The 26,675-nt window shown below is 42.7% G+C and overlaps 2 protein-coding genes across 3 annotated transcripts in view; one reads left to right on the forward strand and one right to left on the reverse strand.

Annotated features, from left to right (window-relative positions):
- Positions 1 to 3,052: 3,052 nt before the first annotated feature.
- Positions 3,053 to 25,298, reverse strand: Wrnip1 (WRN helicase interacting protein 1). The gene is made up of 7 exons (XM_028881210.2): positions 24,291 to 25,298; positions 22,089 to 22,280; positions 20,628 to 20,869; positions 9,266 to 9,495; positions 5,334 to 5,489; positions 4,597 to 4,676; positions 3,053 to 3,787 (listed from the first exon to the last, which is right to left on the reverse strand). Exons 1-7 carry the CDS (start codon positions 25,095 to 25,097, stop codon positions 3,512 to 3,514), a joined length of 1,983 nt encoding a protein of 660 aa, XP_028737043.1. The 5' UTR covers positions 25,098 to 25,298; the 3' UTR covers positions 3,053 to 3,511.
- Positions 20,855 to 26,675, forward strand: part of Mylk4 (myosin light chain kinase family member 4) — a 103,469-nt gene continuing 97,648 nt past the window's right edge. For both annotated transcript variants that reach the window (XM_028882536.2, XM_037205841.1), the window contains exon 1: positions 20,855 to 20,931. In XM_028882536.2, the coding sequence (XP_028738369.2) occupies positions 20,876 to 20,931 (56 nt within the window). In that variant the 5' untranslated portion in view covers positions 20,855 to 20,875. The remainder of the gene's footprint in view (positions 20,932 to 26,675) is intronic.

The following is a 26,675-nucleotide window of genomic DNA, read 5'->3' on the forward strand; positions in this document are numbered from 1 at the left end:
GAAAGCTTGAAGGACAGTGTTCAAGGATCTCAGTGGTACCTCAAGAAATATATCAGAGGGAATGGAAGACTCATTTTGAATGGAACCACTTTTAGGTTCCATGACAAATACACTTCTTAGCTCCAAGTGACTTCATTTCCATGTTTAGAGTTTCAATGCAAACCAATGAAACACTGAGTAGTGAATCCTAGAGAAATATCAGTAAAGCTGATGCATTAGTCCCGTATGAATTTCAGATTTTCCTACGCTTCATCAAAATTATAAAAATCTTGCATACTTCCCTAGAAAAAATGAGGTAAATGCCAGGCATGGTAGTGCACGCCTTTAATCCTAACACTTGGGAAGCAGAGGCAGATGAATCTCTGTGAGTTCAAGGCCAGCCTGTTTTACAGAATGAGTTCCAGGATAGCCAGAGTTACACAGGGAATCCTTGTCTGGAAAAACAAAAACAAACACAGACAAACAAACAAACAATAAACCAGGAAAAGAAAAATACAGTAAATAGGGGAGTTAGTTGCCACATGATGTTATGAGTCAGAAAGGTGATGGGAAAATCCAATGACGAAAGCCAGGAACCTGCTTATTCTCCAAAGAAGTTGTCTCAAAGTCTTGGGGTAGTCATTCACAAGGAGTTGCGTCAGGGGCAATCTCTTCCTACTCCAGGCCACTGCAGGACATCTGAAATGGAAAACTCCAAACAGCCGACAGTTTGAGTCCTGTTTAGTCACCAGAGGACACACCTGACTGATGCTGTCTCCCTGCTTGATACTCAGCATGCAGGGAGCTGAACCTTCACCCACAGGCAGATAACAAAGGGGGCCCCCTCTATCTAAGTGGAAAGTCCCAAGGACTGACTTCCAGGGTTCTCAACAGAGCCTGAACAGGAACAAAACCAACATACTGCCCTTCCATCCGTGTTCAGAGCTTCCAATTTCATGCTTGACATGAGGGCAGGAAAGTGACACAAGAGACCAAAACAAAGGAAAAGGAAAAGAAAAAAATTAATCTTAGGGAGTTAAGCAATCATCAAACAAGTAATATAATAAATACAGGCTTCTGAGGTGTCAGGGGGAAGACAGGACAGAAGAAAAGAATGAGAAGAGGGAGGTGGAAGGGTGGAGAGGAAAGTACTTAAGAGAAAAACAGGCCCTGGGAAATTTAAGACAGGATGGCGGCAATGAAAGAGTAAAAACTAGAGGTGAAGAATTTTCCCAGAAACTAGAGTAAGAATGAAAAATGAACAGGGGTGGAATTAGAGCGGAGGACGGTAGAGTACATCCCTCCCCAGTGAACTCCCCAGTGGTGTTCCAGCTAAATCTCCTCACCTCCCCACCCTGTCCAGCTCATTCCTGATTCACTTTTCTATGTAACACAATACTAGCTTTTCACTCAACAAATGCAAAACTGTCATTCATTCATTGGTATTTCTAAGATCAACAAGATCGCTTAGTGTAAAACAGGCAATATTTAATGAATTAGACAGAGAAAGGTCCCTAAAAGTGTAAGACAGGAATTTCCATCTAGAAAGGTCCTACCAAATGCACACAAAAACTATTGAAAACTTTTTACACACCAGAAACAGAAGATTCTAGAAGCTTTGTTTACAAAACAAGGATACCAGATCAGAATGTCCTCAGACTTCTAAGTAACACATGGGAAAGTAGAAGACAATGGACAACTACTTCCTCACCTAGCATGTATTCCCAGTCAAACCGTCAGACAAGTCTAAATGTAGACTATAAGCATCACTTGCAGTCTTTAAGGGTCTACACTAGCTCTTCTCAGCACCCTTCAATGATAAAGCTACTGAAGGAAGTATGCTACCTGAGCAAGAATGAAGTCTCTGCCTTTCTAGGTTGATAAAACTAGATATCCTGGCAGTGAGACATTGTGCAGAAAACAGTTATTCTCACCAGGAAGGCAGAGACACTCTCAGGATGACAGGTGACATCAACTCTCAATTGCCTAAGGAATCTCTAGGAGACATTACATTAAAGGAGTAAGAAGAGACCCACTAACTCCTGTGGAAATGTACAAACTGGTCCTCAAAAAGTTTGAGAAAAATTAGCATCCAGCCAAATCTAGTGATAGTGACATAACTTCAGGAAACACAAAAAATAAACTGTATTTACAAACAGAGCCACATGTAAATAAGGACTACTAGTCTTGGGAAAATACTTGTTGCAGAATTTGTTTAACTATGCAAAGATGTGTTGCATTTGTTTATGTAAAGACATGTTGTATTTGTTTATGTTGCGGAATGTTTAACTATGTGAAGATGTGCTGCGTTGGTTTATGCTGTAGAATATTTATCTACATAAAGATGTGTTGCATTTGTTTAATTATGTAAATATATGTTGCTGCTTTACCCTGCCTGCCTAAGGCACCTGTTTGGTCTAATAAAAAGCTGAACAAGCCACCTATAGCGAGGGAGGAGGTATGGGCATGACTTCTGGAGAGGGAGAGTAAGTAGGAAGAGGAATTTAGGCTGAGGGGAGAAAGAAAAGGAGACAACAGGGAGACATCAGGGGCCAGATAGACTCAGGAAGCAGGAAAGTGGGACATACACAATGAAAGGAAAATAAAAAGCCCCAAGGCAAAACACAGAAACAGGTTAAATTAAGTTAATTTAGCTAGTGGGACAAACCTAAGCTAAGGCTGAGCATTCATAATTAATAATAAGCCTCAGTGTGTTTATTTGGGGGCTGGAGGCCCAAAGAAAAATTCCAACTACAAGTACTGCAGTCTTTCATAGGCCACTTAAAGCTACACAGGTACAGTCCTTTAAAACAAACACACACAAGAGCTGGGTGTAGTGGCACACACCCGTATAATCCTAGCACCAGAGGAGCTCAGTGAGGAGGACTACAAGTTGAAGGGCAGCCTGGGCTACACAGTGAGACCCTGAATGAAAAACAAAAAATCCAATTTTCAGAAAAATTCCCTGCCTTCTCAATCTTCTGGTGTTTTCTCATTCACAGTATCCAGTTCTTGGAAATGAGATGGTGGCAGACGCTGGTGCCACCAACCCAAGGAGGAGAACATTGGAGAATTGAAGAGTACTTTGAAATAGTTTTATTGGCTCATAAGACCTTTGCATATAAAAAAAATACCCAAATCACTATGCAGTATTAAATCACAATTACATTTTCTTTTACCAATTGAAACTACCCAGAATATACATTTTTAAAAGAAAAAAAAAAGCCTACTGAACAGAATTTTGAAATGACATTATGACTTAAATACTATGACAAAATAGATAATTCCTTAAAACATTAATTAATTGCACAAAGCTGCCAGGTATTTTCATAAGCATAATCATTGCACAGAGTGCAAATGAACACAATTTCAATGGTACACATTTAGCTGAAGTAACCACCTCCACCTATGGAACTCTTAATATCTGGCATAAAATGTTGGTCTGTTTTAACTTTTCCCAGGCAACCGTCTCCAAGATCCAGTGACTTCTGGCCTTCCTCAAGGTACAAGCATCTTATTCATGGCCTAAAAGTCAACACCGCCTCTGCTTGAAGAAGTCAATTCCTCTCAGTTCCTCAGGCAGGTAGTCCTGGTCCACAGGCTCGCTGTACATAGGGTTGTACTTGTAGCCTTTGCCATAACCCAAATCCTTCATCAGCCTGGTGGGTGCATTCCTCAGGTGCAGGGGTACGGGAGGCAGGGGCCCCTGATGATTCCGCAGACAGGCTTTCACATTGTTGTAGGCACTGTACACCTCAATGGATTTGGGGGCTCTGGCAAAATAGACCACACACTGGGCCAGAAGCACCTAGGACACAGAAGGGCATGTCACCAGGAAGATACCATAAAGTTTATGTTTAGCAAAGTACTTTATGCTCTCACCTAGTTAATTCTTCAGAGATTCCCATGTTTGGTTGTTTGTTTTTAGATAATTTTTATAGCCCCACCTCCTTTCACTTAGTCTGGACAATTAATAACAAATGGAGAAAAAGTCCTATGATGTGAGAGGGAAGCTAGACCGGTGGTTCTCATTTAACTTAAGAACTTCTCACTAAATCAAGTATTTCTTAAGCCCTGATTCATAAAACAGTTGACTGGGAAAGATGTCCTGCATGGAGGTGAACCTGTAATTTCCTGTCCCCAGAAAGCCTGGAACACTTCTGAGCCGCAGGACTCCTGAGGACAGTTTGAAAACACGGTCTTGTTTCAGGTGATAGTTCTATAATCTCAGTCATTCAGGAGGCTGAGGCAGGATGGTCTCAGGTTCAAGGCCTACCTGGGCTAGGGAATGGGTTAAGGACTATTTTGAGCAACTTATAAGACCTGTTTGAAAAAGTTAAAATAGAGTTGTGGATATAGCACAGTGGTAGAGTATTTGACTAGCACGTATGCATTCTGGGTCCAAGCCCCAATGTTACAAAGCCAAAATCAAACCACAACTTCATTGATAGGAAGTTCTCATGTCTCTAGGAGGCTAAGAAAACAAACAAACATAACCAAGTTTAAAAGCTAAGCAGCTTGCTCAGTGGGCCTAACACACCAGTGATGAAGGCAGAACTTACATTCAGATCCACAAAGGACAGGACAGATTTGCAAAGAACTGAGCTGGTATCTTACCTCACACTCGGGCATGCCTATAAAGTGACAGCCTTGGTAGGCAGCAACTGCTTGTGCTAATGCTGATGGATCTGCCAGACCTGTCATGCATAAAGAGACAAAGTAAAGTGTAAGTCACAGCACACCGTTGATCCGACCTGTCAGGGCAACAACTATTGCATGCAGGCTTCGGAACAGGACACACAGCACAATTACACCAATTCATTTCTGATATCCAACCACATTAAGCAAGAACTATTTATTGAGTTATTGTTGGTGTCAAAAATGGCCTCTTGTGGATAAATATATTCTAGTAGGAAAAACAAGAGACTACATATGACAAACAGAAGGTGCAAAGGCCATGAAGGCATTCACAACGTTTTATGAAAATATAAAGTCTACAAGATTAAGAAAACAAAATCTTTCCTGATCTCTGCCTTGAATGGTGTCCAGAATCTCCCATTTCTACCTCAAGAACTATCCAATGAAAACCTTAACATTTGGCTCCAAAGCAAACTAGAAAATATCTCTTGCATTTCGATATTCTGAATGATCTTGAAAAACCATTCCTGAAGAAACAGAAATGGTGACTCTATGAACACCATCAAAGCACATGCACATGAAGATACAGACCACTGAGCTCATGACAAATCTTCCTTTTCCTACTTATTCTGCATGATTACATGACTTTCTTGGTCCAAGAGTAACCACACATCTCCTCTCAAATCCCCCACCCCTAAAGACTCTCCTCCACTCACCAATGTCCTCGCTGGCAAACCTCACAAGCCTCCTGGCCACGTAGAGTGGGTCCTCCCCTCCCTCCAGCATCCGTGCCAGCCAGTACAGGGAGGCGTTCTGGTCAGAGCCACGCATAGCCTTGTGCAGGGCGGAGATGCAGTTGTAGTGCTCTTCTCCTGCTCAGAGAGAGAGAGCACTGTCACGTGCCTGCCTTGTGTGCCTACCTGGCGTACAAAGCAGACTCAAACAGGCCCCAGGTACGCTGGGGAAGGCAGGCATGACAGCTGCCCTCCAGCCATATTCAGTGAGGTGAAACCTGGATTAATGAGCCCCAGAGGAGCTCACTCAGGGTCCCATGACTGTTTCCTAGCCAGGTCTTGTTCAGAGGAGAAACTCCTGATGACTGCACACACTGGGGACACACAGATACAGCTGGCAAAGGGAAGGGAGAAGACAGGCATTGTCAAGAGTGGTCTCTACCACAGAGGATTATCAGAGACCATAGAGGTCGGAGAGAAACTCAGTCATGGTTCCATCTTCTGCCCTCATAGTCTATTTGAGTAAAACCAACCGGGCCTGCTCATAGGCATCAGAGAGGAGGCAAAGTGGGAGGGACAGCTATTAAAGCCCATTTGTTCCTCAGTGTCACTGCCAGCTGACACCCTGGTATCTAAAGCTCATGGTCATGAAACCACAGACTGTGTGGGGACACTTGTGAGGCAGGATCTGAGGAGACTGGCAGATGAACTAATGGTTCTTATCCTGAAAGTATTGTAGTTCCATCTTAACCACTGGCTTCAGTCCATCCTTAATCCTCGATTCACAAGCAAATCAGCAAAATGTACTTTAGAAAAAGCACTTAAGTACAAGGAAATTAAAGCTAACAGTTGTCAAAAATAAGCGGTGCTCTCTAGACATGTTCCCGTGTCTTTCTGACCATCCTGTAAGCTTAAGGACACGACACCTGAGAAGGCAAAGAATACTGGGCCTACAGAGAAACACCTGCTTTGTGGTCAGTATGAGCTACAACAATGCGACTGTGTTCTGGTGGGCACAGCACTCTGGCTCCAGGAACAAATCCCAGCAGCTGCTAAGATGACATTTGGTCTTCAAATAGAATGACAAGAAACTGGCCTACCAAAGGGAGAATAGCTGCTAGGCTGATTGCAGGGCCCCCAAACTCCAACTCCCAAGGAAACCCAAGCCAGATCAATGGCAGGAGCCCCGTTACTAAACTTTCATGAATAAGCAGTGTCCCCTCCTGGGGCTTCTTCGATCAAGAGAGCCATGGACCCTGCCTGGACTGAAGTGTCCTAGATAATCTAGATGGTTTGGGTCCCTTTCTGCCTCTCTGGTTTGGATGCTCCAAACCCTGAGCCCTCTGTAGGGCAGGGCCCAGGGTTGGGAAGGCATAGGAAAAACCTCTAGTCCGCGACCTTATCTGTCAATCCTATATTCTCTAACACAAGGTTACTCATCTTTACTGGGTTAACACGAGAGGTAATCCAACTGGTACAGTGAACCAAAGAACAGGCTCTAGCCTTAGGTAGTTTAGACTTGAACCTCAAACTCACTATCAATGCAGACGTTGGGAAGTTTCCATGCTTCAGGGTTCTCACTGGGTAAAATGGGGTTGTTTCAAACACACAGACAGGCCTTGTACAGAGCAAGCACTACAGAAGAACTAACTATACCTGCTAGTGTCAATTACTAGCTTACACTAGTAATAACTCCACTTTGCTTTTATTATATACTGCTTGATAGTTGGAGATTTTATATTATTAATCTAGAAGCATTAGGTCAATGCAGGGCAGACCCTTTGTTATCACTCAGAAATTCTTTCACTCTGATATAGAGACATTTGAACTACTTGCTGGGTCATACTAGTGGGCAAGTGTGTTGTGACATAAAAAGAAATAATAAAAAAAGTCTTCTAATGGTAGGATTTTTTTTTTGTTGCTTTTTTTGTTTGTTTGTTTTGTCATCAGTTATAAAAAAGCTCTGAGTCTAAGCTAACACATTTCTAGGGCAATGGTTCTACAGTTCTTATTTATGGAGTAACTTGTAAAAGCACATTTCTTGAGAATGTAAATTATGTGTGTCCGATAATCTCACATAGAGCAGACATGCTGGCATTAGTGGGCAGTGTGAGCACACTGGTATTAGAAGGGCATGATGTATGGGATCCTCAAGGCTGTGCTACCAGATAGCTTCCACCGCCTTCAGCTCCTCCTGGGACAGCGAAGAGCTAGAAAGAAGATGATCCCTCATACACAGCTCCCTAGGGCTAAACACCTCCAAGAGTGACTTCTTTCAGTAACATGGTCTAGGTAGAGAGACCTTAGTGACTCCACCATGAGGCTAGCATGGAGGCATATGCAGGCAGTAAGCAAGCACATCTTGGGAAGTACATAAAATTGGATTTGAGGATCAGTTTTTAGCACATGCTTTATGAACGGAAAAATTTTATGTAAAGTAGGGATAATATTAATAAGCTACCTTCTAAGGTTGTTTTGGAAATCTAAAAAAGAAAAAACTGTAAAGCACTCAAAGATCATTCATAAACGTTCTATGGACTTTAACCAGTGGCCTGATAAATGTAAGATAGTTCAGTCAAAGGAAAGGCTCTTCTGGGACACTCACAAGGGGAGATAAGGCCATTGCTACTGAGCCTCCTAAAAAGGCTAAAAGCAAAGTGTGGAGCTATGCCTAGATGTTTTACTTCTCTGCTTTTCAAGAGCTGACAAGACATTCAAGGGAGAGCATGGGAAAAGGCCCCCGGCTGAGACCACACCCAGCACAGCACAGGTGGGACAGGAGTGTTCAATGCGTTCTTAGCACCATTTTCACCACCCAGTACTATCAGCTGGGGTGCTTTGGTCACTCAGAAGTGCAGCAAGCCAGCTCACTCATGAGAAGCAGTGGCCAGGACCAGAATCATTCTCCAGGCCCTCCCCAATTCTCTAGCCAATCAAGAGAATTCTCATCATCAAGAAATACCAGAATGAAGGCATAGTCAATGTGAGACCTGGAAGGTTCAATTATCAACATCTTTTTTCTGGCAGGACTTTTAAAGACATGGACGTAGTTATGCAATACAATACTATTCAGAGTCATACAAATGTTCTAGAATAGGGGTCTGCCTAATCTACAGTAATCCATCTTCATTCTACCTTTCATAAAAAAGTTACAAATATGCTGTGCTTATGATATTTAATATTGCCAGCTCACAGACTAAATAAGAGCTGGGATATCTGCCATCTATAAGCATGTTTCTACACAAATACCTAGTACACACTGCAAAATTAAAAATGTTGAGGCTACTACAAAACAAAACTATCAAAATCCTTGTAAACTTATCTTTTAGACTGAAAATGGAAGATTTTAACTCTCAAATAAATCAGTAAGTCTTTACTCACTTACTGTATTTGTAAATGATCACAAGAACCACTGTCAACTGAATTCACGTGCTTTTCAAACTGCTATATTCTACCAAGTGCCACCAGACAGCAAGGAAAATCTCTATCTAACAGCCTTACAAGATGAAGCCTCCAACTCCAACTAACTTTTTTTTTTTTTTCAAGGCAGGGTTTCTCTGTGTAGTTTTGGCACCTGTCCTGGATCTTGCTCTATAGACCAGGTTAGCCTCGAACTCACAGAGATCTGCCTGGCTCTGTCTCCCAAGTGCTGGGATTAAAGGCGTGCACCACCACTGCCCAGCGAAGCCTCCAACTTCAAAACCCAAGCTCTTCTTATTCTTATCAAAGCAGCTTGTTTTATGCCTGTTTTCAAAGGTCAGCCCTGTGTGTGAGGCTTACTTCTATTACAATATGCAGATCAAATTAGGAATCTAGGGTATGCTTTGGAGCTGGCTGAAGGTTAGAGGCTGGAAATGAACCATGGGCAGACACTTGTCCCCAAGTTCTACATTTCCCCTATCTCAATTCCTCACCTGCACGGTCATATAAAATGTGGGACCGCTGTAGGCCTTCTTTCACATCATTCTCAGTGATCAGAACTCGGCTAGGAGAATAGGTTTGACCACTCTTCTTACAGAACATCTTCCTAGAGCTCAACCTAGCCAGCACTGCCAGTTGGAGTCCATTCAAGCCAGTCCGTGCATCTCCATCACTGAGGTAAGCCAGAGTGTCCACTGCTTTATCTTCTATGAAAACAGAAGGCCTGCAATAGAAATCAGTGTTCATTAGCAACACATTCAAGTCATACCTCATTTTGCAGCACATCTTAATTAAACGTTAACTTCAGTAAGCATTCCAGTTCAAAGGTTTTGCTACTTATTCTGAATTCATATTATTAACCTAGATAACTAAGCATTTTTAGACTAAGGACTGACCAGATTTTCTAAGTCCTGAGGGTATGTCAGTACACTTGACCAGACATGAGCTACAGGGTATCTCACTCTATCTCATAAGGTGAGGCTTGATATCATATTCTATCTTATGAGCCAGAGAAGACCTCACTGTTCCTTTATACAAGCTTGTACAAGGTAGGACAAAAATACTATGCAAAGTCACTGTTGACAAGTGGGTTGTCTGTTTTTAGCCTATAGAACAGTGAAAACTACTAGATATGCTAGTACCTCATGATAGTGTATGGAAAGCCTATTTCAAGGGTAAATCACATCCGATGACACAGGAACACACAGATCACCTTCCAGACAGGGTAACAGCATCATAGCAGATTACTCTCTAATCAGAAAGCCCAAATCCCTCATTTTACAAACAAACAAGGATCTCAATTGCTCTGGCACAACAGACCAAGGATCAGGCCTTTGGAATTTGGGCTGTGGCATTCCTGGATGGCTGCATATCACTTTCTGTGGGTACCAATCATACAAAATCTGCCCAGTGTAGTGAAGAGCAGCAAGTATTTCACTCTCCTGGGAACTGCTTAGAAGACTCTCCCAGAATTTGAGTAAGCCACCTAACCTGTTAGGACTGAAATTCACACTAACATTTATTAATTTACACATTTTTTTCTGTTTTTTTTTTTTGTTTTTTGTTTTTTGTTTTTTTTTTTTTTTTTTGAGGCAGGGTCTCTCTATGTAGACCAATGTAGCCTTAACTTTAGCAAATGCCTACCTGTTTCCCAGTGCTGGGATTACAGGCTTCTGTCATACAGTCTGGACACAATCACACTTCTAAGTTCAGACATGCATAAGGAAAGTCAAACAATGATTATTTTTCAAGCCTGATTTAGTAAACTTTCTCTTCCCAATCTAGTTAGCCATCTAACACATTTCATTATTTAGGATACTTCTGATGAGTTGATAGTTGTATTTTTTGAAGGAAAAATATGCTTTTTAAAATTTACAGTACATCCTTGTCATTTCTTCAGTTGACATTATTTCTAGTAACAAGTCCCGACCACAGCTGACCAAACTAGTTACCTGGAAAACAGTGCACAGTGAATGGGCTGGGCTGAGAAAAGGTCTTGAATATGAAGAGGGGATTCTGCTTGTCTGCTGCGGTCAACATAGAGTTTATTACTATCTACCCATCCACAAAAGTGACCTGCCAATCTCCATTTCATTCAGGGAAAGATTTGTGTTTGATGTTTTAGAAACAGCCTCATGGGAGGGAGATAGGAAAACTAGAATCAACAAAAAAACTCACTAAAATTTACTTGTAAAAAGCCATAATGAAACTTAATCCTTTGTACAGTATTAAAAATAATTTTTAAAATATGACATTCTTCTCTTTACCAAAGGTGTCCCAGATTTCATTAGGTGTCTTAGGGTTTCTACTGCTGGGATTAAACACCATGACCAAATGCAACTTGAGGAAGAAAGGGTTTGTTTCATCTTATACTTCTAAGTAACAGTCCATCACTAAGGGAAGGAAGGATGGGATCTCAAGGCAGGAACTGAAACAGAGGCCATGAAAGAATACTGCTTACTCGCTTGCTCTCCATGGTTTCCTCAGCCTGCTGTCTTATACAACTGAGAACCACCAGCCCAAGGGTGGCATTGCACTCCATGGGCTGTGCCCTCCCACATCTATCATTAATCAAGAAAATCTATAGACTTGCCTAGAGGCACGCACTTTCTCCATCCCTGTGCCCAAATGACTCTAGTATGTCAAGCAGACAAAAAAAGTAAGGGCACTACAGTTCTCATATGTAGCTTGCTAATACTACTTTCTTCTCATACTCTTAAGGACCACCTAAGCCCCATAGCCCTAGTGACTGGCCTTCTTCCTTTCTAAAGGCAGTTCCAGTCAGTAGACACTTCACCAGGAGATTCAACACACATCTATCCTACACCCATTAGCATTCTGTAGAGCCTAGGAAACATTTCTCAGCAGCAGAAGGGATTTTCTGGAAGATGAACTAAAAGAAAATCAGTAGACACACACTAAAGAGGACATGTAAAGTAAGGACCAGAATCAGAGGGGTGTAGCCCATTATGCCTGAGTGGGAAGGGCATGCTAAAGAAGTAAGGGCTGGGAGGAACCAAGTCACCTAACTACCTCCTTTCTGCCTTGGAACTAAAAAGCAATGCCTTCCATCTCCCAGGAAATCTTCCTAGCAACCCAAAAAGTGGGGGCTGTCAAGCATGAGGTGTGCTGTTGATCACCACTTTCACCTCAGCATTCCCAATAAACACTGAGTGCAATGCTTCAGAAGGTCATTTTTTGAAATTATGTTTATTATCATACAAAGCAGCAGAAGTGGGGGTCTGTCCTTCTGTTGCAGTCCCAATGCCTGGTAGATATCAGGCATTCAGTGTTGTATAATGAGTGGACTAATTTAGCTTTCTAACCATCTCATGGTAAGACACTCATTTCTTAAAAAAAAATATGAAATCTTATTTTCTTATTAAAAAATAAGATTCCTATTTCCATAAACTAGAGATAACAATTACATTGTCATTTGTTAATTTTCTTTTATGATTCAACTAGCCATTAACAGTATAGCTAATTTTTAAAACAAAATTGGGATTATACTGTATAGTTTTACATTTTTCAGATAAATAGCTGCTCAGACCTCACTTCTAAAGCAAAAACATATTATATTAAACCTCCAAAAAGTCAAAGGGATAGAAACCACACATTGGCAGACTATTTTAAAATTAGCACTGTGGTATATGCCCCTCTCATGAGTGTGTCCTTTATTGTTTCAGATTTATCAACAGCACACTGACTAAGGCTTCGAGAGTGGACATGGGGTTTATTCTCCTGGGAAAATTAGGACCCTTCCTTAGACATTTGAACTCTTAACCAAAATGTATGTGTGTGGACATATGTGTTGGTGCATGTGGAAGCCTGAGGTTGATACCCAGTATATTCCTCAATTGCTATCCACCTTATATACTGAATCCAGAGTTTGCCTATGGGGCTAATCTAGCTAGCTGTCATTACAGTCAAGAGCACCACACCAGGTTCTAAAGTATAGGTCATTCTGCTATTACAGTTTGGAGTCACAAGAGTCATCACTCCTTCATCCATTTAGATATGATTCATATTCACAACGTCCTCCGTCTGTCCAGAGTATTTTAAAAACAAAATAAATCTGTCAGCAACTCTGTCCAAATAATAAAAAGGGGGCTGTGCTGATGACACTCACTGGTCATAAGCAAATCACAAAATGAAAAATCTCCTCTCAAGAATACTGTGCAGGAAGTTCTAAGGTTCTACCCACAACTTAGCTACGCCCTGAACTCCTGCTTTTATAAGCTTTGAAGAGTAATAATAACATAAAGTGTATTAAAATACTCTGGGAGCAGTGATATAGCTCAGCAGGTAAAGGTGGATGGTGTATGTGCAAGCCTGGAGACCTGAGTTCAATTCTGAGAACCTACATAAAGGAGGAGCTCCATGATTAACAGGCACTTGTGTGTGCGTTCACACACACACGATTAATAAAAAATTTAGGGGCTAGAGAGATGGCTCGGTGGCCATGAGCATATAATACTCTTGCAGAGGACCCAAGTTTGGTTCCTTGAACTAATGTGGTACAGCTCATAACTCCTTTCAGTCTTGCTCTCAGGGGATCCAACACCCAGTTCTGGCCTCTTACAGCACCTGCATACATCCACACTGCACAAGCCTACATAGTGACACATTAAAAAAAAAACTTTAAGCCGGGCGGTGGTGGCGCATGCCTTTAATCCCAGCACTCGGGAGGCAGAGGCAGGCGGATCTCTGTGAGTTCGAGGCCAGCCTGGGCTACCAAGTGAGTCCCAGGAAAGGCGCAAAGCTACACAGAGAAACCCTGTCTCGAAAAACCAAAAAAAAAAAAAAAAAAAAAAAACTTTAAATAATCAAAAAATATAATACCCTGTGACTGAATGAGACAAGGAGACAATTTATACTACGAATGATAAAACAGGAGCCAGTGAAATGGCTTAGTGGGCAAATGTGCTTGCTGCCAAGCCAAATGGTCTGAGAGTTCAATTCCTGGAACTCACATGGAAGAGAACTGACTCTCAGAACTTGCCTTTTGTCCTTCATACATATATACATCACACACACACACACACACACACACACACACACACACACACACACACACTCGGGGGCAGGGGGATAAGATGGGAATGATTTCAATTTGGAAAGAAGCTTCAAATATTAGAGAATTATGGGTAAAATCTACTTTAGGAAAAGGCTGACCAAAATTTCATAGCATCCTGGAATAAAATAATAAACAGTAAGTTATACTGTAAAGTAATAAACAGGGGCTGGTAGGATGCCTTAGTAAGTAAAGGCTTTTGCTTAAGCCTAAGTTCAGTTCCCCGAACCCACATGGTGAAAGGAGAGATGAGATGGAAGTTGTCTTTTAACCTCCACATACACTTCATGGTATGCATGCACTAAAACCCACACACAAAATAAATGTAAAGCAAAATAATGAAAAATAAATAATATGGCCATGTATGGTAGCCCATGACTTTAGTCCCAGCACCCAGGAGGCAGAGGCCAGTAGCTCTGCGTTCAAGACCAGCCTGGCCTACACAGCAAGTTCCACAACAGCCAGGGTAATATAGTGAGACCTTGTCTTCTTTTTTAAACAAACAAACAAACAAACAAACAACAACAAAACATAATAAAAGCTCTGTAATAAGAAAAAATTGGCTAAAACAAATGCATTGGAAAATACATTCTTGGTTAACAAGACACAGAAGTAAAACAGAATTAGAACCAAGCTTCTCCAATTGGAGAACAGGCTTTGGTCTTAGTTGAAAACGCCTTCCTCTTTTCTAGAGGCCTGAACTCTTTTCGCATGTTAGTTTTTGTTTGGGGGTTTGTTTGTTTGTTTCCAACACATGATACTGGAAAGTGAAATTCCTTGTGACTTCATGGGAGAACCAAAAACAGCCTGGTTCATGTAACACAAAGAGGCCAGAGCTGACATACCTGTAAAAGCGCAGTAAGCGGCACTCCTATGGTGGTGTAAGCAACAGTTAGCTGTGAGGCTGAACTTAGGCCCACTCAACAGGAGAGAAATCATGCCTGGTACTAGAAATCTAGCCACCTTCCTGGGACTAGTGAGACCACAGATCTTAGAAGATAATCTACTACTGCCACTTTGCAAAACCAGCATATCTTACTACATTTTAAATCTTATCCGTATACCTACAAACAAGTGCAGCTATCATGCCTCATCCAAGAAGTTTCTCTTTACAGCAAAGGGAGACCATCATAGAAAACCACAACTATACACAAATGCAGAGATCGACAGATCACGGGGAACCCAACCCCACTGGATACATCTAGATCACAGCTCTTGCATCTAGACTCAGGGAACATCACATTGGACAGGGAGGTTTATTGCAAGGGCCAAAACACCAGTAAATCTGCTGTAAAATATTATTTCCTAGAAACTGCTGCATAAACAAGACCTGGACAATGGTAGTATCAACAGGCATGCTAACCTAGAAGGGAGAAAATTTCACAGGGTCCCACCCCTACACCACAAACTGTGTGACTGCTGGAGAGGGAGAATTAGCCTCTGGGAGGGAGGGGCTACAGGGAGGAAAGGAAGGGAGAAAGCAATGCAATTCTATTACAAATGTATTAAAAAGAGAAAATACAATGTATTCTATACTCATAATTTACTCTAGTTGGTATCTTCTACTGCAGTGTTTGACTACCTTTCTTTTGCTCTTTGGTGGTAGAAAACATGTCAAAGGCAAACAAAATAATTAAAAAAGTAAAACTTGCTAGGAGCGGTAACTCAGTGGTAGAGCATGAGTTCCTGTTAGTAGGCGTGGGAGTGTGAGAAGGGGAATAAACAGCATTTATATAGCTCTCTTGCTTGGGGGCCATGAGGCTACCTTGTTTGGAATTCCTGGATTATAGAGAAGAACCACAACTCAGGCACAGCAGTCTACACAAGGATAGACAACTTGTTCACCTTCCACCCTGCTCTTAAAACCCTGCCTAGCTAGACAATCAGGCAGCCATTCTGGTTTATCATCTCATCCTCTTCATCTCCACAGGGATGCACTCTATCTGGTTCACAAACAACTCCTTCTTCAGGTGTTCTGCATATACACAAGTCCTGTGATCTTTATAGTCTTTATCAGCAGCAAGCAGAGTAGGGTAACAGCAGTAGTTTATACTCTCATTCTCAACAGTTCAAGATCACCAACCACAAACTACACTCAGCCCTCGCTTTCCTCCAAAATTAACCCAGCACACAGGTAGCACACTTCATTTTTTGTGTCATATAATCAGAACGTGTTTGCTATTCAACACCTTGTATCCAGAATGTGTTTGTAATCCTAGCATGTGGGAAGTAGAAAGCTCTACAGATCAAGTTCAAGGCTAACCTGGTTGCATGAGACTCTGTCTCAAAAACAAACAAACAAACAAACAAACAAAAACCCCAAAATTTAGATAGATGACAGACAGACAGAATGAACCTCCTTCCCTTTTTGAGATAGAGTCAAATGTAACACAAGCTAGCCTTGAATGAGACAGCTTAGGATGACTCTGAACCTCACATCAATCTTGTCTCCACCTCCTAAGTGCTGGATTATAGACATATGTCATCATGCCATTTTTGCAGTGCTAGAGACCAAACCTAGGACCTCCTGCATGCTAGGAAAGCATTCTCCAATTAAGCTACATTCCCAGTCCCAAGAGAATAATGACTTAATATTTTTCTATTGTTGTTACTTAGCATGTAAGTTTCAATTGTTGTATCCTTTGTTTGTACTGTTTTAGACAAACAAGTACATTGATCTCATTATTAGCAAAGGAGCTTTAATTTTTAGTGGAAAATTACATGTACACTAAACAACTGTTTTATAATAATTTTAGCTGGGTGTAGTGGTACATGCCTTTAATCCCAGCACTACAGAGGTAGGTGAAACTCTATATTTGAGACTAGCCTGGTCTACAGAGTGAGTTCCAGGATAACCAGCGTTACAAAGAGAAACCCTGTCGAGAAAAACAAAAAATAAACAATAAAAAAGTTGTGAATTATCACCAAAGTTTGATTTGCATACTTGTCTTATATACTTGGGGTCATATCAGTTATTGGATGACAAGGGTCTCTAGTGTACAAAGTTTAAGGAACTCTCTTGTACACATGACCATAGCAGAGTCTTCTGGCTTTTATCACACTACATGCTCTCTACAGGCACAGGAATGTACTTTTCAGCACTCAGCCAGTATCTAGGATATGCAGGACTTTCAATGCCTCAAGAATGCTGGGATTAAAGGCCTAAGGAATTTTTTTTACAGAGCATGCAGGCTGGGGTGGAGATGGGTGGAGCTTAGTGGCTAAGCTTATGAAAAGACCTGGGTGTGAACCCCAGCACCAAAACAAGCAAGAAACTGAATACTTCTGTCCTACTGTAATGGGGATGCACATGTATACAGTGTGTGAGAGAAACAACACCCAGAGTAGTCCTAGACACTGTACTCATCATCTCACACAGCCTTCAACAGTCTAGAATTTCTCTAGTTTCTATCTAGAGCACCAAAATACAACATATCATCACAATGCACACTCACTCTTCCCAGAGAGGAACCAATGACTGGGGTCAGAGTCTTTTCTTCTAGCTAGATCAGTGTAACCAAATCTGATTAGTGTGTTTAAGAATGAACACACAGTTGATACCAGTTAACAGAGATGTGAAAGTAAAATTTTATCCTCAATAACTGAAAGACAACATATTTTATTCTCATGGTCCCAGTACTGGAGTCACTAAGCCGTCATGGTCAGCTTTCTTACTATATTACCTATATTACTACAAAAAAAGAAAAAAAAAGGGCTGTAGTTCCTATCATTGGACATCTGCTGCATAAACTTTGACCTCTCGTGGCTTTATTTAGAGAGTAAGCTGATGGGTGGGGGCATCCTCCCAGCTCCATTTTTGTGTAATTGACAGTTGATCTCTTACCACCATGGCCATTGCTAACTGAACATTCTCATTCATTCATTAAAAGTAGTTAGGGGCCAGAGAGATGGTTCAGTAGGGAGAGGTGCTTGCTGTGTGCCTGATGGCCTGAGTTTGATCCCCAGATCTGACAGTAAAAGGAAACAATGGGAAAGTTGTCTTTGAACCCTACACAAGTGCAATGGGATACATTTGTTCAGTCTCCCCTCCCTGGGTCCACACCACATGCACATACACAAACCACACATGTTTACAATTACACAAAACAAACATGCAATTAAAAACTGTAAGTGCTGTAAAGTGACTTAAAAGGTTCTGGGAAATAAAGAATTGGGTACAGAGGACTATTTATTACATAGGGGCTTGGGTGGCTTCTCTAGGCTGCCAGTAGGCAGATCAATTTCAGATGCAGCCTACAAAGTGGTACACACCTTGCAGAGAATCTAACAGTAATAACAAAACCATTTAAACTCTGTCTGTTCTTTTATTATGACTATGTGCTGACTGCTGTAAACAATGCCAGCAATAAAATACTCTCTGGCAAAATGAAAAAAAAAATTATTCTTGGCAATTGAGGTGGCAGCTACTTATTTCAGGAAGTCATCTAAAATATGTTTCTTTTTCTGTGACCTATGACATCTCCTAACTCTTGTCAAAAATGATAGCAAGTCGGCCAATGAATGGAATTAAGGCTAATACTTATTTTACTGTGCTTGTAGCATATAAAAAAGGATATTTTCATTAAAGCAAAAGGTTCTCATACCTGGACAACAATCTCCCATGAAGGACTACACCAAAGAGTAACCATATGGCTCATATTAAAAGCTAGAATTTATTCACACCCTAACCAAACACCAAGGATGCAAAATATGCTTGACAGGGTGCTGGGGCTATAAACAAGATAATCTTCTGTTTTCTTAGCATTGCTAGGAAGGTGGAGGACAGAAACAAGCAAGAATGAAAAGAAGCCATAACTGGGATCAACTCTAAATGAATGACAGAGGAAAACATAAGAAAAACGTGTTGGATATGGGAGGTTTGCACTGACTGATACAATTTTAGCAGGTTAAGAGTGGCTGACTTATTCTGTATCTGACTCCTAAGTTTAGTAACTATATGAAATTTGAATTATTCTGCTGGATCTTCTCACACTTCATGTGCCTGCAGATCGCCTAGAAATCTCTTAAAGCACAGACACCCTCCTCATGAGGATGAGCTCCACAGTTCTACTGACCTCATTTCAATCATGGCAAAGCAATGCGTGGAAAACCTTGAAGAACTTGGAATGACACGAAATAAAAATGACCCCAAATAAGCAGGACATAACACTGCATACACATTACAACAACCAGCACACAGGATAATAATAGTTTCCTACAGCTTAGGCAATTTTCTTTTCTTCCCTTTTTCCTTTTCAATTTGTCTTTACCACATGCTGACATGAGTCTAAATTTGCCCCCACAGATTCTCTGCATTCTCAAATTCAATCAGTCTTTGACTGAAAAAGAGGTTTTTTTTTTAATGCATTTTTACAAACATGTGCAGATCTTTTCCCCTTTGTCACTAGCTCCTAAACAATAGAGAACAACAGCTATTCAAATGGCATTTATATTGTATTAGGCATTATAATCTAGGGAGGGTAGAAGCATAGCTCAGTTGTATAACATTTGTCTGTCATGAGCAGGTATTGGTTGACTGCAAAAAAAATTAAAAAACTAAAAACAATCTAATCAGAATTTAAAGTACATGAGAATGGGAGAAAATGTGTGTAGATTGAATGCAAACACTGCATCTTTTTATGTAAAGTATGCAAGTACGTGATATTAATTTGTAAAGGGTCCTGGGACCAATCCCCTCTCAGGGACTGAGGAGACTATACTGGATACAATGACCTGAGAACTACAAAAGCCCAGCCCACAAGGACTCCTGATAGAGCACAATGGGCTCAGAACAGCAGGCCCCACACTTTTTTTCTGCCACAGTCCTAATGGCCATTCTACCACAACTATACTCTGTAATAAAGCAACCTCATTCTGCCCAGGGATCCTCGGCCTTCAAGGTTTTCATGAGGCATGGTGGTGGCATTCTTCCTACATGTAAGACAGGAGCAAATGGAGAATCCAGACACAGAGAGAACTGCTGAAACCCAAAACCTGAGTACTTTAATCCTCACTGAAAAGTGGCCCCAGAACTTGGCCTTGGAGCAAGCACAAGCAGCTGTTTGGTCCATGGCATGAGGAGGTGGGCAACAGCCTCTCCTCAGACCACATTATGTTCCACCGCATTATTTCAGCCAGCACATAACCAAGGACTTCTGAAGAACATTTCTAACAATAAAGAAAACCTCTGATCCTAAAACTCAAATGGATTAACCATGACAAACGCTACAGGGTGGTCATGACGCAGAGTTAAGGAACAAAAGGGATGAGACAGCCTCTTATTTGTCACTTTCAATTAACTTCCTTACTTTCATGGAAATGAGTTTTGGAGTATGCAAAATGCTGTAAGTCACTGTGTGATTAGATCTACATTAACTTCCCCCAATACTTTGAAAAACACACTGTGGGGCAAAAAGAAATCAGAATCTAATACAAATCTCCAAAGGTTTGTAAATTAATTCTAGAAGTATGTATCTATTGCCTCTATTTAATAAGTGGCTAGGAGTCTTTAAAATAAGGTTTCCTATAGTCTTTCTACAACATTAAAGCTCAAAGAGATGTAGACATACCTATCAGTAGCCATAAGATGCACCTAAGAAGGGAAGCCTGAGGGAGGTCTTGAGGGCAGGAGTAAACACTTTCCTCCTTTATTTTCCTTACTGGCAGGACAGTTCTTCTCTGCCACCACTGCTCCACTGGCTGAGGCCCAGCCCTCTTTGGCCCTCTGCCAAGAGATTCTCAGGGAGGTGTGGGCGTCCAGGAGCTGCACACAATCTACTTACTCAGAGCTGCAGTTGCTGCTGTGGCTCAGAGGGTCAGTAGGACGGCTAGAGTCGAGGACATGGATTCCCAGTGAGTTGATAGCTCTCATTAAAATAGTCACCATTGCCTCTACTGGAAGCTTCTCAAGAACAATCACCCGACAACGGCTCAGAAGAGCGGCATTGACCTGGAAGGAAGGGTTCTCCGTGGTTGCACCAATCAGTGTGATCGTCCCACATTCCACGTGAGGAAGGAAAGTGTCCTAATCATGGGAGGAAAAGAGAAGACAGTGATTCTACCTAACAGCCATGTGCAGAATCCTAGGTAAGTTATCTATTCACTCTTTCATTTTCCTAATTTTACCTTTTCAGTATACTCCTCAGATATAGCAGATCAATTTCAAGAATATGCCTCTTGATTAATATGTGTAAAGCTCAACTTTGGGGTACAGTGTCTGAGCCTGGTCTTTGCTGGAAGAGTATGATAGAATACCTACCTTTAAGTACAGTTCTAACAATTTCAACATAAACTACTTCTTCGCTTAGAAAAGCACCTTCTACCCAATGATGAACTAGTACACTGTGTGTATACTTGTACATCAGCTGTTTACAGAAGACCAGTGTTAGTATTTCTAAAATGTTCTTCTCCTACAAGTATTCAACCATTCTGTTACTGTTCTTAACAAACTGGTGAAGAGACAACCACCAGAGTCTGTCTAAATGGGAAATGCCAAGTCAATGGTCCCATATGAAACCCTGAAGCCAACACCAGGCAGGACGCAAGTGTCATTTTACTCAGAACGATTCAAACCAGGAGAAAGAAGCTTTACTAGTTTTGTGGAATATTTCTAACTGCAGTTAAAAAGCTGCAACAATGCAAAGCAAAGAAAAAAGTACGCCTGAACAATTTTTTCCTATTTAGGTAATTCAAAACAAAGCTTTACATAAAAACAAATTGTATCATTTTATTTCTAAAGGCCTTAAAATAAACATTTAGAACATTATCGTATAATATTTATCTTGACAAGAGCTAGAAGGCACAGAAAACAGAAAATAATTTTGAACATAAAAATACTGGGGAGAAATAAAACCATGAATTGGGGTTGGGTGGGGTATAAGAGCCAGAATCTAGGGTTTTCATAAGCTTGATAAGTGCTTTATACTCTAGATTGTTCAACTGGTCACATTGTCTTTTTAAAAGTTGGAAACCGGATCAAAAGATCCTTTTCTTACACGGACAGTTCAGAGATAAAGCAATCATCTCATTTATCAGAGGGGGAAAGCATTCTCTTGTCATCTAAAAATACTACAAAAAAAAAAATTAAAAAAAAATGGCTTGATGGGTGACAAGCCTCTGTGTCTTGAAGACAGCTAACATCTGTTGCATTTGTATACTGCTTTATACTTTCCAGAGTGATCTTACATTCTATGTATCCTCGTTTATGCACATAACATCTGAAAAATAGTAAAAAATTAACATACCTGCTGAGATTTATTGAACCGATGAATCTCATCAATAAAAAGGATGGTTTTCCTTTTGAAAAAGCTCTTTTCATTCTGAGCCTGCTTTATGACATCTCGCACGTCATTTGTCTTGGCATTTGTTGCAGACAAGGTCACAAACCTTATGCTGTGTTTCTTGCTGTTGTTGGCTATGATGTGAGCCAAGGTGGTCTAAAAAAGGATGACATACAGAGTTTGAAAAACTCGCCAGACAGACTGGGCAGCATGCTTAGGTACCACAAGCAGCACCCTGAGTACTTAACCAGCTACAGTGAACATGGAGGAAGGCTGAAGTACAAAGACTACAAAATTTACAATAAAAATAGGAAGATGGTTAATTCTGACCGCCCCCCTCTCCCAACAACTCCTTTTGATTCTTTTTTGGTAGACTCTTTTAAGATCTTATGAATCCCAATAAAGAATAGCAGTCTTGATTTAGCAAAGCCAGGGTGACAGCTGTGACCTCTCACCAAAGAGAAAATTCTTTCTCCTTTGGCCAAGAGTATAATGTTGAAGGCCCCAGGATAAGAGTTGATCCCCAAACCAAGCTCAACTGGGAAGGCAGCAGATTAGCTGAGAAAAGCAAAATGAATGGTTCCTGAGGGCAAGGACAAGCAGCTAGCAAGTGAGACACCACACGCCATTCTGAATGTCCACTCTAGGAGGAAATTAAAAGCAGCAATTTGATCTTATTAATAGTTACCAGAAAACAAAGGAAAGACTGAAGAAAATCTCTTCATTCAGTACCTGGCACTTAATGGGTGCTCAATAAAAATGTATTTGCCATTATTATTAATACCACTGTTAGCAATTCAGTATTAAAAATGGGAATTTTTAGGTTGCTTACTGAATGACAAACTGTTCCTGAACAGAAAGGTGGCGCTTTTTTTCTCAAAGTTGTACAGCTGAGTGTCATTAGACACTGGCTGCTTGGTAACAAATCCCAGCTTACCTGTGCCTTTTGGAATTCGGCTCCCATGTCATACAGGCTTATGACTATCACCAACGGCCTCACTGGGCAGACTTGGCCCAGTACATCTCTTGCATTCAATCCTGCATGACTCACCTCTCATCTCCCTGCAGACTTTTCTAAAGCCTACAAGCATCAATAGCTGAAGAGTCACTCATGTTGTCACACAGATGTCAGAAGGACCACTAATGCCACTGATCAAGCCCCTAAACAGAGTAACCAATCTGGGATGGGTAGGCAAGGTGCCAGCAACTAAACAATCAGCATTGTACTTTGGAGGCTGGAAGTGTAGCTCAATGATGGAGTACAGTGCAAGGGTCAGAGCTTAAAAAAAAAAATGTTATCTGAGGTACATCTGATTTATGCTTCACCAGTGCGAACATGAGTACAAGAAAGGCACAAAAGAAATGATGTATTCCAGAAAATAAAGAGGTGTGGTTGAGAGATGAACTGCAAAGAAAAACAGGATACATATCACGAATGTGCCTGTGTATGAAGCAGCCTGACCATCCAATCAAGAAGCGTTCTTTCCATTCCAATCCTGGGCTCATTTTTTACTGTCTTATGGACGGGACACCCTATGAACAGGATTGACAATTCATCACATTTTCTTAAGTATTCTTTCAGTGACCTGTTCTTTAAACCCATGACACCCTAGCCAATTTCCTCTGGCTGTGGTAAGGACACGAAAGCATCAATGCTTTCCTAAAGTGGAAAGCAGTATGAGAAAGTTATGGAAATGCCTGTTGAAACGCTGCACAGAAAAGAGATTTCTGTTAGTTCCAAAAACCAGTCAGAATAAACCAACTAGTGAGAAGGAAAGAAAGTATGACAGAAAAAATTTAATTACTTTTCCACAACAAATGGAGTGTACAAAATATTTCTTCCTCAATTTTTGCGGCATGCCCTTTGCTTGGAATTAGGTCACTAAAAATCAGGGATGTGGGGGTACGTAGGAACACAGATAGCCCGAATCTCAGTCCGCATCTTCGCATCTTGGTTAAGAAATTCACGCATTTTCCTTTGGAAAACGCCCAACAAGGAGGTCCTGGGAAACTGGGTGAATAACACACTTGCCTCCTCATTACAAACTCAGCTCACGCACCGGGACCGCGCCCCCAGGCCTCCCTTTCCAGAGGAGCGATCGGGAATTCTGAGGACCGCACCCGGCTCCGAACACCTCGGCGGCCCTCGGCAGGAGTGGCACTCACCTTGCCGCAGCCCGGCGGGCCCCACAGGATGAGCGAGGGGATCTCGTTGGTCTCCAGCAGCGAGCGGAGCAGAGTCTCCTGCCCCACGGCCCGACTCTGCCCGATGTAGTCCTGCAGCGTGTCGGGACGCATCTTGTCTGCCAGCGGCTTGCCCTCCAGCATCTGTCGGATCTCCTCGGCCGCCAGCGCCCGGGGATGCGAGCGGCCCGCGCTGACTCCGAACGAGGCATCGGCGGCGTCCGCGTCCCAGTGCCCGGGGTCCTCCTCGCCGTCCACGTCCGCGTCGCCATCGCCGTCCACCCCCGCCTCCTCCTCCTCCGGAGCCTCCGCCTCGTCCCAGCTGTGCGGAGATGCACTGCCCGCCGCGGCGGCGGCCGCTGGCCTCTTCCCCAAGCCCTTCCTGCTGGGGCTGCTGGAGCGGGCCACGGGGAAGTCGGGGATGAGGCGCGCGCCGCTGGGCGTGGGCGGTGCGTCGTAGCTCTCACGGCTCTCGGTCTCGCCGCCGTCATCGCCCTCCTCGCCCTCGCCCTCGCTGCTCTCGGCCGCCGTCGGGGTGGCGGGCTGCTTCAGCGCCGAGCTCTCCGACAGCCGCCGCCGCTTGGCGCCGGGCGGCGAGGGCCCCTTAGCCCGCTCCCCGGCACGGTGCGGCCCGGCCGCGGGCTCCGCGTGCCCCGCGGGGTGCAGCAGCAGGCAGCGGTCCAGGTGCGAGTTGATGTGCGCGGCGGGCATCATCTGCTGGCACACGGGGCACTGCACCTGGTGCAGCTGCGACAGGAAGGGGTCGTCTTCCGGCCCGCTCACCTCCATGGTGGCCGCTGCCCTCCCCGGCGCCCGCACGGCTGCACCTGCCCCTGAGAATGCCCACGCCCGCCGCTAGGCCCCGTGCCGCGCGACCCTCGCACGGGGAGGCAGCAGGACGCGCGCGGGCCGAGGGAGGGCGCCGCTCATGCCTCACGTCCCGAGCTCCCGCGTCAACCCGCCCTCGGCCGGCAGCTGGCAACGCCTCGCGCGTCCTGTCGGGAAGTGTAGTCCAAAAGCGGGCAGCATACCCTCGCAACCGGTTGCCCCTATCGCCGCCGGCAATTTCTCGCATTGCACTCTGGGAAATGTAGTTCACGGGCGCTTAAACGGGTCTCTCGTCTTCTTCCGTCCCTGGGAATGGCCTTTCTGAGGCGTTGCCTGGACAGGCGTGATACGCGTGCGCACGCCTGCTCAGTGCCGGAAACAGCGGTCTTCCGCCCTTCGAGGGGTGCAAAAGCGGAGAGGAACTTGGGAACTTAATTGGCTTTCCAGGATTTTGGCCTTCTGGGTGCGAAAACAGAGATGCTGTAGTCAGGAAGAATTATTTGTAATAAAACAGAAACGAAGTAGAAATATCTCAAACGTGCCTAGGAAACTGGAGAAAGGACCTCGACTGGAAAAATCACAAGCGGCTACAGAGTGCACAAAAAAGTTCAACTCAGAAGGCACCTCAAAGAAACTGCAAAAAAAAAAAAAAGGTTTCCCTCCCTTGTCCCCTTTATTTTTTTTTAAACCTATGAACCTGTCACCCAAAGTACTTGCTTAAGAGTTACCTCATTGCTGATACAATAGCTGTAAACTGACAAGCATTTTGTTCTCATAAAATGATGGTAGGCATCCCTTAAAGGTGAGTGCCAGCAGCCGGAAACGGGAAAGGAGTACCATAGACATTTATAAAATACTCGCTGGGTGCGGTGGTGCATACCTTTAATACCAGTACAAAGGAGACACAGACAGGTGGGTCTCTGAGTTTGAGGCTAGCCTAGTCTACCTATTGAGTACCAAGCCAGCCGGGGCTACATAATGAGGCCCTGTCTCAAAATTTTATTTGTACTTTTATTTAAAAAAAAAAAAAAAGCAACATTGATGTGTTAGACTACATCTATGTATTACTGCTTATGATTTTATGCTTTTCTGTAAACCCCTTTAAAAGATGCAAAATGGGCTGGAAGAGGTGGCTTAGTAGTTAAAAGCCCTTGCTGCTCTTGCAGAGGTCCCTCATAAAGTTTGCAGCGCGTACTTGGTGGCTTCCAGCTGTTAACCCCAGTCCCAGAGGATCTGACTCCTTGTGGCCTCTAGGGGCACTGCACCTACGTGGTGCACAGCCGTCCAGGCAGGCAAAACACCCTTACATATAAAAGTATGAAATCTTTAAAAGATACAAATGCAGATTGTGAGGACAGAGTCTTGTTAAGTCGCTAGGGCTGGAGTTCTCAATCTCTCCAATACCTGGGGTTACTGGAAGTATCAAATTTTTATTATTGTTTTGTTGATAATCAGAAGTTAAATGTATTAAAGGAAAATGAAGACTTTTATGAACTTTGACAAAAATTGAATTTTTATTTCATCTACTACCCAACAGTA

The sequence above is a fragment of the Peromyscus leucopus genome, chromosome 5 (assembly GCF_004664715.2).
Source record: "Peromyscus leucopus breed LL Stock chromosome 5, UCI_PerLeu_2.1, whole genome shotgun sequence".
NCBI classification, from domain to species: Eukaryota; Metazoa; Chordata; class Mammalia; order Rodentia; family Cricetidae; genus Peromyscus; species Peromyscus leucopus.